The sequence below is a fragment of the Podarcis pityusensis genome (genome assembly GCF_964106645.2).
Source record: "Podarcis pityusensis genome assembly, chromosome: 4".
NCBI classification, from domain to species: Eukaryota; Metazoa; Chordata; class Lepidosauria; order Squamata; family Lacertidae; genus Podarcis; species Podarcis pityusensis.
In genome coordinates this window covers 31,727,779-31,740,398 of record NC_138027.1, presented here as the reverse complement: position 1 = coordinate 31,740,398, position 12,620 = coordinate 31,727,779, and the positions used below count along the sequence as shown (strand labels likewise).

General features: G+C 45.2%; 1 protein-coding gene across 1 annotated transcript in view; it reads right to left on the bottom strand.

Annotated features, from left to right (window-relative positions):
- The window catches only part of LSAMP (limbic system associated membrane protein), a gene marked incomplete at its 5' end in the record, with an annotated part of 235,479 nt that overhangs the window by 31,239 nt on the left and 191,620 nt on the right, over nt 1-12,620 (bottom strand). The window contains 2 exons of the mRNA XM_081003904.1: nt 6,484-6,632; nt 10,299-10,419. Of these exons, the coding sequence (XP_080860030.1) occupies nt 6,484-6,632; nt 10,299-10,419 (270 nt within the window). The remainder of the gene's footprint in view (nt 1-6,483; nt 6,633-10,298; nt 10,420-12,620) is intronic.

Below are 12,620 nucleotides of genomic sequence, written 5' to 3'. Positions count from 1 at the left end.
CACCAAAAACTGCACAGAGATGATGGCAGGCACATCTCTGTGGGGAGTGCATTCATAACCAGGTGGCTGTACAAAAACTGCAAGCTCTAGGCAGAAGCATAGCTAGGAATGACAATATATGCTGGATGTCCCCTCTGAGCTTATGGGAGCTTCATGAAGCTCATCATAGGTTAAAGCATTTCCTGGCGGATCTCTCAAGAAGTCAGCCAGTCATTATTTGCTTATAAACCTCTTCAGGCACCAACAGTGCAATGCTTAGGCAGAGTACACCGTGCTATTACAACCCGACTTGTTGTGGAAGCTCTATAAGCCAATCATGCTATAGCAGGTCAAGCACATCCCTGTGACTAATGACAGATCTCCCTGCACTAACTGCCTTAATGGGAGTGTTTGATGTCACAGCAGGTGCTGGAAGATATTGTCTTTTGGCTTGGAAAAATACACAGCCAGGCTGGAACTTAGTGTTTATGTAGCAATGGGGGCCTATTGTTCGGGGAAAACAGTCAGCTTCAGTGACAGGATTTCCTTGTTATTTAGTGCGCTTAAATAACATAAGCCCATTACCTTTCCCTCGCACAGTTGGCAAGACACTTCTTCACAAGTGGTTATTCTGAAGCATTCTGGCCTCATTATTACATTGCTTTGTACAAAACGGCAGTACCTTTCCCCGGCCTGCTGTGCAACACCCTTCTTACTCCACCCCATTCCTGCCCTAATAATTCCACCTTGCCTTGTTACTCTCTGTGATACTATAGCTCTTGAGTAAAATGCTTAAGGCAAGCATGAAATGAAAAGCATGCTAGCCACTGGTCTGCTGCACAGTCCGTTCATTAAATCACAACTGAGAGTTGGTCCACATGTTACAACCACAAAGAAAAGGCTGCATGAAATTGCCCCGTGTGGCCTCTGCGTCTGTGGGCCAAGTGAAACGTATGCAGCAAAAGGAGCGGGGGGGGGGGGGATATCCATGCCACAGTTTGTAGAAGTTTTGAGAAAACAACCTGGTTCATTGGATGACTAACTCCCCTCTGAAAACTTGCCGTGCAGGGATAGCTGACATGTGATGGCAGCTACTTTGTCGAGTGCCTTTCCACCCGCGCAACTGAAAACTGTGCTCTAGTTTTTATGCTGCCAGTCAATTATCATTTTAAAGTATTTATAGGCCACGTTTTGTAGTGCAACTCCTTCAAGATGGCTTATGTACCTATCCAATGTTCATATGAAGCTAGCGGGTTGTAAACAATGCTTTCTGTGGTCAGTGTGTGCATGTACAAGAAAGGCTGTGTTATCATGTGGTTCTAAAATGGCGATGCAAAGGAGTGTGTGCTTGCTCCAGAGACCTCATACCGCCTGCTCAGCCTGTACATTTGCACCAGGATTATATTACGCAGCTATCATAAATCTCCAGGGCTCTCTTCAAAGGAAAGCCGCTTGGTAAAATATGACCTGAATTTCCCACAGCGTTTGCAGCAAATACTGCTAAGTTATATTGATATTAGGTGACTGAGTGCAAGTGTTTTGGTTGTGTGGATGGGGAGGCAGGATTACACCCACTTGCCTTGCTCCCTCCCTCTGTTTGAGGCACATAGACTGCATTTGCATATTGGACATTTAACATCTGCACAGTCGTGCTGTGACATCTCAGAATTTATTTATCAATAATTAACTTAATTCAAAATAAGAAAAGAGGTTTTGATATACCGGACACACAAAACCTACACATTCCAATCTGTTCTCAGAAAATTTGGGGGACTTGTTTCCTGACCCTTGGTTCTATTCTCCACCATTTCTCCCCCACCTCTTTTTGTGATTCAGAGTAAGGCTTGTGAAATCCATGTTTGCCCAGGTTTTCTTCCACCACCAAAGTTTCTGCATGGTTGTGGCTTATGGTGCAGTTCTATACATGACAACTCAGAGCTAAGTTCTACTGGATTCATTAAATTCAGTAGGGCTTACTCCCTTGCAAGTGTGTATAGGATTGCAGCATTGTTTGGGGATTTAATAAAAAAATACTGTGTTTTTCTTCAATGCTTTCCAGATCTCAGTCCATTGATGCCACTAAAATTTGATAAATGAACCTACGAACTGTCAAACAATTGATTGAATTATATACATTGCTGCACATATTGACAGCCAGTGTCTCTCAAAGAGACAGGAAGCTGTCTAAAGCAAATGCTTTCTTTCACCTGGTATTTAGAGGAGATACTTCTGATGTGTTGATCACTATATTCTGCAGTGATGATAGCACTTGGACCTTTCTGATCAATTTCAGGGTATTGTCCTCCGACAGTTTGTTATTACTCCTGTTGCTGTGTGTTTCAATCTTGTTCCTCTCCTGCCTAGCTCTGCTTCATTTCGTTGGACAAATCCTCCCATTTCTAAATGGCCATAGGAATGACAGGTATAAATCTCCACTGATGACAGATATTCCCACCTCCTTTGGGTCCAGTCCCTTACTTCCCAAAGTGCATTTTGCTTTAGGTGGTGCTGCGTATTGAGGCCCACCTCTGCCTTTTTCATGCTCTGCCTGGGATCATCCATCACTTATTTTTGTCCCTTCCTAGGCTGTATTTTTCAAATAATTTGCAGGACCCAATAAGCCCCGTGCACCCTTTTGCTATGGGCAAAGCCACAAACATTTCACTTTGCCCCTATTCTGCAGTTTCAATCTCGGCTCCTGTCATTTTTCAACCACTACAGAACCTTCTGGCACTGACATTCCATCTGCCTCTCAAAGGAGAGGATATCTTTGAACAAATTTGTTCTCTATTAAAAAGCATGAAAAGTCTCTTACTGATGCTTCAATCCCTTTGATTCCGAAAAAGAAAACCACCCAAAAGGGGAGGGCTGTATCACTTGCTCTAGTTTGTTCTTGGATGTGAGGCCAAGCAGGCTTGGAGGGGTATTTCAAAATGGCTTGTGCTTCCTTTTGCTTCTTTCTGAAGCTTAATGATAGCCAATTATAAACTACCAGGCCTCCAATTATACACTTCTTTAACACAGAAATACTAAGTTTTTCTCATCTTCGTGGACTACATAGGAAATTTGTTCCAGGTCCTTCCTCCCCCCCCCCCCGCCAGCTTATCTAAAAGCTAGAGAGAAGTGTTCATCTTTAGTCACAGGAGAAAAGCTACTTTATTTTTTTAAAAAAACAAAGATGTACAGTATATACACATTTAATTGCATGCAGAGTGGCTTTGGATGTTATACAGATATAAAGAGAGTAGGAATTGCAAGTACCCTCTGCTTCCTGTTGCTCTCAGTAGATATTTAATGGCCTGGTTTGCACATAATACTGCACTATGTCTTATGACATCGTGATCTGAAGCCATGGTTTGTTGTTGGTTTGCTTTCACTATGGCTTGGTGTTCTGTGTGAACCCAGCACCCCTCTTTAACAGTGGTTTGTTTGAGCACCCTACCTCAAACAACCAAACTACAAAGGTATGAGGCAAGAGCAGCTGGGGAAAACACCCAAACTTTGAGAGAATCAAGCCTGGGCTTGTTTGATTGTGGGACAACTCATGATTAACTTGGGGTTTGTTAAAGAAACCATGGCTGTACCTGCAACTTGAGCTTGCGAAGAAAAGCAACACACTGATGCACCTGAGCTTCCTGCTCTCTTTGCATTAGCATAACATCTAAGCTGCTCACATTTGCTAACTTTGATGTGGAGGCACCACCACTAGTGCAGTAGTCCACTGGTTTACTACATTCATGCCCACGCCAATAATTTTTCGTTGCCATTTCTTTTCAAGAGCTTCCCACATCACCCCCAAATCACTTTTTACTATCCCACCAAATTTACTGCTTAATCAGCAGAGTGGTGAGAGCAGATGCTGAATAAGAAATAAGCAAAGAGGTGTTGTGGTATGCCTTACTAACTGCATTCTGGGCAGTATTTTTTTAAATGTATAATAATAATAATAATAATAATAATAATAATAATAATATAATTTATTATTTATACCCTGCCCATCTTGCTGGGTTTCCCCAGCCACTCTGGGCGGCTTCCAACAAAATATTAAAATACAGTAGTCCTTAGATATTAAAAGCTTCCCTAAACAGGGCTGCCTTCAGATGTCTTCTAAAAGTCTGGTAGTTGTTTTTTCCTTTGACATCTGGTGGGAGGGTGTTCCACAGGGCAGGCGCCACTACTGAGAAGGCCTTCTGCCTGCTTCCCTGTAACTTCGCTTCTTGCAGTAAGGGAACCGCCAGAAGGCCCTTGGCACTGGACCTCAGTGTCCAGGCAGACTGATGGGGGTGGAGATGCTCCTTCAGGGTGGCATTCAAGACTGTGCTAAGGTGATAATTCTATCAGTGTAAGCATTTCTGCTTGCCAGAAGGAACAATCTCCCCTCTCCTAACCCTACACCCCATTCTGGGGATTCTTCCAACCCTCCTGAGCAGAATAGGGGTTGTCCAGATGGAGGAAAGTGCCATTGTGCTAACTGATCTAGAAGGCTCATCTAGAAGTTCTCTCTATTAGCCTTTTCCAACCTGGTGTACTCCAGGCATTTTGAACTACAATTCTCATAATCCCTGAGAACTATGCTGGTTGTGGGTGATGGGAATTATACTCCAGGTTGGTTTTTTTTTTTAATCCTAGATAAAAAATTGAGAAAATAATAATAATTTAAAAAAACAGATCACCACGGATTTCCTTTTATTTATTCTTTGGGCATATACTACTGGCTTCCTATAAAACCCTGGGCTTGGCCCTATCATGCATCATACCCCAGTTTGTCCATCTGTAATAAAAGTATCAACAACATTCATCCATCTCCTAGCCATTTATATTTTTCATTTTCCGTAATATCTTATATCATCACAGGTGAGTAGGTCAGAGCTATAGCAGGTCAAATTATTTGTGTTAACTGAGTTTGCCCTCAGGGATATTTCAAATCAATGAAGACCTTATAAAGAAACTGCTGATAGAAAAAGAAATAATAGCCCCCAACATATATAATGTCCAGGGGAGATTATGGACTGAACTTTAGAAATTTATTACAGAGAAGTAAACCTTGGATATGTCAGGTCTGGTCTGAAGGTTTGATTAGATTTCCTGGAAACAACTGCAAAGCAAGGTCATGTTTAGTTAGGAAATCATGCTGATTCCTTTTTCTTTTAGTCAAATTAATAAAGAATTAAGAGAAGAAAAATGTTCATAAAATAGAATCCAGCAAAGGGTGTGGAGGGGAGTGAATAATTCAGCTGATTTCTTAGCCTAATTATTCTCTTTAAAAAAATAAAGTTGGAAGACATGATTCTGCACCTAAAACCAGAATTTGCTCTCAGAATCATCTTATAGTCTCACAGCCTTTTCTACACATGAATTATTGACTGGATTTAAGACTATCTGATGTTGTTCTTTAATACAACTGAAATGCCATTTTTATGGTTTGCATGTTGGGCTAATAGAAAATTAAAATGCAGGGCTACTGTTCAACATTAGGAATGAACTACAGTTAGTAGTTTTGTGTACAAAAACACATTCAGCTGTAGTTAGTTAGCACAGACTTCCTCACCTTTCCCTTATATTCAGCAGGACTGGCCAAAGACATTTTGGCACCTGAGCTGAACCACAAAATGTAGCCTCCCCTCCCTGCCAAGGAAGAAGGGGTGAGTGATCTACACTAGGAACAAGGGGGGAATAAAGATCTACATCAAGATCTGCTGACCCTGTTAAGCCTGCCACCTAGGGCAGTCACCTCACCTTGCCGCATATGTGGGCCAGCCCTGAGATTTAGTATCATCTGTTCTCATAGTCTCTGAAAACAGTCACATCCTTTCAAGTCATTTTTTTCAGTTCTGTTTCTGCTTTGTGACCTTATTCCCCTTTCAGTTTCTCATTTCTGCACTTTTTCCAGCCTCCCCTTTCTTTCTCCCAGTTGCTAACCTCCATCGTCTTACCAAGTGTTCAAAAGGCCTTTTCATTGTTTTGGCCACACGGTGGTCTGGTACCGTAAATTTTCTCTTTAAATGGATTGTGATGGTGGTTTTTCCCATGTTCTATGATGAACAAGGACAGAGCAGGTTGCCTTTTCTTACAGTCATGTACATTGGATTTCAAGTATGAATGTGGCCATGTCTTTTACTGTAATGGTAAGAAAATTCACAGAGGAAAAGTCTCCATGCCTCCTCTCCAGTTCAGTCACCAGTGCCCCTGGGAAAGGGGTCTACAGAAGATCAGCCCACACAATGTAGACCATGGCATGAGAGGTTGCCAAGGGAGTAGTATATCACCTCTGGTTTGGCAGTGGCCTGCCATGTTTGGGGTGGTTCTTTAGTAGCTCCCCACACCATATCCTAAGTTGTTCAAGAGGGGCTCCTGGCCCTCTGGAGAGATTTTTCATGAGATGAATGGGTGGAAGAAGGACAGTACAGGAAACTTTATTTAGATAAAGGGAATCCTTATCTTACTGCAAAATGTGCATTTTTTAAAAAACCCACTTGGACTTTTTCTTCCCTCTTCCATACTTACTGTAGAGAAATAGGCTAGCATTTGTGATTCCCAGTTTGTTGGTAGCCACACAGGTGTAGTTGCCATAATGTTCTTCAGTGACGTTGGCCACTGTTAGGAAAGATTGGCTCCCTGTGCTCCTGATCTCCAGACCATTGGCATTATTTATCCTGAGAACCAAGAAAAGTAATTGGTAAATACAGTCATGGTACGAAGTCACTCGCATGCTCCTCATATGCTAAGAGAAAAGAATGAAACTATATAGAGACTGGAAGGCAGAAATATAAATAAGCAGAGAGGGAGGGAGACTGGGACCAAAGATGAACAGGAGATAAGGGTGGGGACATAAGAATAAAGAATTAGAAAGAAAAGGGAGAGGGAGGGAGTTATAGATTTTAAAGTAGTTCATAAATAATAAATATTACTCTTGTTTCTGCCACTTTGTTATCTAAATTAGACTCCAAGCCCTTCAGCAGGACTTGCAGTTTACGTGCTGTCAGGGAACTGCCATCAGTGCCGGAGGGAGAGAGCAAGATCCAGAGGGATTCCAGAGAACGTCCCGGGATTGGGAGAGGCAGCCCATCTTCTGGGGAAGAGAATCAGCGTAGCACCAGTGGAGAAGGGGGGCAGATGGGGGAAGCGGCGAGGCGGTCCCATGACTCCTTGCCGGGGACCAGCAGGGAGAGTAGGGGTCCTCCGCTGCCTACGCCCTCCTTGCGCAGAAGGCTTTCGCGCAGAGAGAGTAGGAGGCGACTAGGCGTCAAAGAGCTTCTTTGCTGGAAGAAGTTTAAGAAACGCCCACTGACGGATTCTGCCAGCGATTGAGACAGCCACGGGTGAGTGGCTGTCCGGACAGAAAAGGTTCACTCAGGCAACCCAGCCCGGTGTTTGCACCGGCTTACGCACGAGCAACCCCTAGAACCACTACAGCAATCCGTCAGTCTCTGACGTTGCTTGTGCGCAGCCCTGGAGAGGCAGCACGATGAGCCAAACAGGGCCGGCCGGAGAGACAGAGCAAGAAGCCATGGTGCGAGGTCTGGTCGAGAGGAACCGAGACCTGGAGGCGCATGTCGCTACCCTGTCTGCACGGCTGGAGGAGAGACGGGCTCGGGATGCACAGGTCAGAGCCACCCCGATAGGGAGGAAGGTCCCGGGGCTGGTACACAAGTTTGGTGGAAAGCCCCAAGTCTACAATGCCTTCGGAACGGAAATTCAGTACGCTATGGAATTGCAGGAAAATGACTTTGTGGATGACGGGGAGAGGGTGGCTTACATTGTTGGACATCTGCAGGATGGGGCGCGCGAATGGATCAGGCCCCTAATGGCGACGCAGAATAATGCATTGAAAGATCTTAAGAAATTCTACCAGGGAATGCACTTGATGTTCTCCAGCGAGGTGGAGCAAAGCGTGACACGGAGGGAGCTGATGGGATGCAAGCAGGGGAGCCTGTCCGTCAGAAACTACTGGTCGCGTTTTGCGGTGTTAGTCCACAAGCTCGGGTGGGATCTGGACTCTGAACCAGTACAAATGTTGTTTGAAGCGGGTTTGGTCCCCGAAGTGAAAGGCGAGTTGTCTGTCCCAAGCGCCCCGCCCGCGGTCGATGGATGAATTCACAAAGACTGTGCTTGCGATCGGTGTACGCCAGGAAGCGCGGGCTCAGGAGAAGCGGGAGATAAGGGCGGAACGTTTCCATGACAACCGCATTCCGGAGATGCCGAGGGAGCCTTCCCAGGCGGCGGAGCCGATGGAAATTGATGGAGCGCGCGCACATGGCCACGCTGGCAGGACCCCCAATAATACTGGGAATGAGCTGGTTGGGACTGCATGATCCCGTAGTGTCATGGCATCAGCGGTCAGTCACCTTCGGGTCAGCTTACTGCTTAGGACACTGTCTGGGAGGGAGAACCCAAGAATGACGGTGGCCAGAGTGGCTGGGCTGGCTATGGAACAAAAGGGGGAGGTGCCACCACAATATGCTGACCTGAAGGAGGTCTTCAGCGAGAGGGAGGCAGAAAGACTACCCCCCCACAGGCCCTTTGACTGCCAAATCAACCTGCTCCCAGGGGCTTAGTTGCCGGTGGGTAAGCTGTATGCCATGTCCGACCGGGAGATGCAAGAGTTGCGGCAGTTTATTGACAAGAACCTGAAGAGGGGGTTCATAAGGGAATCAAAGGCGGTGGGGGGCAGTCCGGTGTTCTTTGTGGACAAAAAAGGGACTAATCAGCCTAGATTGATCGTGGATTATAGGGGCTTGAACCTGGTGTCAGAAACCGTGACCTTCCCAATGCCAAGGATTGACGACATTTTAACACGGGTGAGGCAGAGGAAGATTTTTACCAAGCTGGACCTCAGGGGAGCATACAATCTGATTAGGATAAGGGAGGAGGATGAATGGAAAATGACCATGTTCACCCCCCTGGGGGCTTTTGAGTACTTAGTCATGCCATTTGGATTACAATCGGGGTCCGCCTGCTTTCAAGCCTTCATGCACCATGTGTTGGGGCCCCTGCTGTACAAGAATTGCGTAGCCTTTTTAGATGACGTCTTAATCTATTCGGACAATGAAAAGCAACACGTCAGAGACGTCAGGGAGATGCTACAGAGATTGAAGAAGCATCAGTTGTGGGTCAAGCTGGAAAAATGCCAATTCCACGCCAGGGAGGTCGAGTTCCTGGGGTACAGGTTGTCAGACAAGGGACTAGCCATGGATCCGGGCAAAGTGAAGGCAGTGCTGGAATGGAAAGCCCCCCAAAACAGAAAGGATGTGCAGAGGTTCCTAGGCTTCAGCAACTTCTACAGGAAGTTCATAAAGAACTTCGCTCACTTGACAGCGCCCATAACGGATTGTCTTAGTAGCAAAAAGAAGTTCGCGTGGACAGAGGATGCGCAGCAATCCTTTGAAAAACTGAAGAAGGCGTTCGCCTCGGAAGAGCAGCTCCTGCACGTGGATCCGGAGAAGCCCATGAGACTGGAGATGGACGCGTCCGACAGCGCAATTGGAGCGGTCCTTTTGCAGCCCGGGGCCAAGCAGAACTGGAGGCCGTGTGCCTTTTTCTCTAGGAAGCTGAGCAAGTCGGAGCAAAACTACACGGTGTATGACCGAGAACTGCTTGCGGCATTTTGGCAATGGAGACATCTATTGATAGGGGCGCGGCACAAGATCCAGGTCCGAACTGACCACAAGAACTTGGAATACTGGGAATACTACACGTGCTTTGTGCTTGGTTTGTTTGTATTTTACGCTCTTCACAAATCATAATTATTAATAAACGCATGAAGACACAAAAAAACAACAACTTTGAAAAAGCTAAAAGTGGAAGAAGACAAGGAAAGCAAGAAATAAAACTGAGATAAAGGCAAGCAGCTTCACTACAGAGTTGATCAACTCAGTGTGGCTCTTGTATGGACTGTGTACTTCGCACCAGTAAGAATGGGATGACTGCAAGTTGGATTTCTATTTGAATCACCACTGACTTTGGACAGAGTTGTAGGAGACTTTGTAGTATACTTTGAGTAAACCTACACATTGCCTTCCATCATGTGTCTTCAAATGTGATGTTGCGTATCCTTGATAAATTTGGTTGTGAGTGGCATATCCACTGCAGAAAGGGTAGGTTCATGGGAGGGCCCTTAAACACCCATTTTCTCCCCCATTTCCCTCCCACAACACTGTGTTTAAGTGTTGCTTAACTCCTTAAGCAAAATCCATTTTAAAATGTAGGTTGTAAAACACTGATTGTAGAGAGAACAAGGGGCTTTAGGTTTCTTTCTTCCTTTCTTTTACTAGACATCAAAGATAACATAGGAAAAATATATACATAAGCAATATAATTACCTAGTGTCATCTCTGTACCACTCAAAATCAGGTGTAGGAACAGCAGAGGCTGCACACTTAAGCGAAACTGGTCGTCCAGTAGCAGATTCATTGCTCTTGGATTCCGTGATAGTTGGAGGGTCTGCAGGAGAGAAAGACTTTTTGGAGCCATGACGGGAGGAACAAAGCCGTTCAAAGCAGTAGATACCCAAACTTATCTACACTTTTGCATGAAACAGAAAGACCCATTGAATGGAAGGTGACATTAAGGTTGCCAAAAAATGACTAAAGTGAAGGAAACAGGCGACAGTCACTCACCTGTTACAAGGGGATAAAAGCAGCAATGGAAATTAAAGGGAGAAGATTCAGATGGGTGAATGTTGCAGAAAAGCTGAGCTGATTTGGGGTCATTATTTGAACTGCTGGTTGCAGCAGCTGAGGACTCACAAGTGTGGTTTACTCCTTCCCATCTCTGAGGCCCCTCTTGCTATCCTAACATCTGTGTCCTTGGTGGAGCATGCCACACATGCACCTTACCTACATGTGTGGCATCAAAGTGTCCAGCCATAGGTGTAGGACTATCTTTGCCAACCTGGTGCCCTCCATAGTTACTCCCCTCTACAATTCCCAGCAACTTCAGTCAGTATACTGTCTGCTGACTGTGACTGATGGAAGTTGTAGTAATCTAAAACATCTGAAGGATACAAGTCTGACAAAGGCTGATGTAGGATATTACTTCAGGGTGTTTCCTCCTTTGCTATCAACAGTACCACCATCATTTCTGTGGCTGAATGGTTGAGGCTGTCAAGATCACAGCTTTACTGTTTTTACTGAGTTTGCAGAAATAAGCTGTTATGATCTCAAGAGGAAAGGGATCAGATCCCTTTGGAAAAAAGGAAATGTGTTTTTATACACAAAAGCGGTGGTTGTGGGGAATATAATATGCCCTGTTTAGTTAGCACAAAATCTTTATTTCAAGAACTCGACCTTGCTATGAAACGGTCACCGAGACCTAGGGATAAAGAAGGCAAACACCAGGAGAAGTGCGGGTGTTTTTTCAAAACCTCACTGTGCGAATGTATTTTTGTTGGCAGTAAATCTCTTTGCCATCTGCAGCGAGACAAACCATTTCCGCTCCATTGGACCTCACACACGAGATGAGTCATGAAATGAACAAATACCTTTCTACAGACCTGAAAGCTACACCACCAGGCCTAGCAATGCTTTGTATTCCTGTTCCCTGCCAAGGAGCTGACTCTCTCACTTTCAGCAGCATTCTTCATATTAGCCACGCTCCACAACACTTTAAGAGAGACATTCTAGGCAGGCCCATGGCCAGTTCCATTGGCTTTAATCCTGATCACCCATCGCCCTGTCTAAGGGACCCCAGGCCAACTGATTTCAGTTGCTAAGAAAAACAGCAGTTCCCCTTTGCTGAGAAGGTATTGCGAGGGAAGTTGCAATAGCCTGGCTGGATCTGAAAAAGGCCTGTATTTATTTGCTATTTATTTATGTTATTATGTTTCTGGAGGAGGAACAAGTGACTAAAATACAAAAATAGCTGCTGTTCTGACTTTTACCCCGGCTCCTTTTCTCTTAGTATACCATCTGATACGAAGAACTAAAATCCTACATGCACACTGACTTGTGAATAAGCTCTGCTGAACTCCATGGGCTTACTTCCAAGAAATAGTACATATGGACAGGCTGCATGAAAGATATATGCTGCTTCTTAAGAATGTTGATACCTTAAATGAAGGGCAAGCAATCGTGAAGGATAAGGATGGCAGAAGGAGATTCCTCTGCTCCACTTCCCTAATTGGGATGCAGATTTAGCTGTGGCAGCCCCACAGATTTGGGATGTTTCTCAGTTTGTTCCACAGTATCATATCTGGGCATGCTGTTTTGTCCACCAAGTCCAACAGATTCTAGAAGTCGAACCTGAAGCCTTCTATGTCATAGGTGCCAACTCCCTAGGGCCTTGGGTGCCCAAGCACCCACCAAATTCCCCATGAAGGAGCCAGGCACCCACAAATTTCGGTGCCAGGACCATGCACACTGCATGGCACCCACGGCCCCGGACACCCATGGTTCCAGGGCCAAGCTGGCACTCCTGTTCTGTGTGCAAATCACATGCTCCAACACTGAGCTGTTTTCCCTCTTGTGTTAGGTAGGAATGACTGAGTGACATCACCTTCCAATGACTGAAACCCCAAAGAGAACCAAGAGTCCTTTTGCTGCCCTTTTCATACTTAGAATCATAGAATCAAAGAATTGGAAGTGACCCCAGTTGGAAGTGACCCCAAGGGTCATCTAGTTCAAACCCACTGCAATATAGGAATC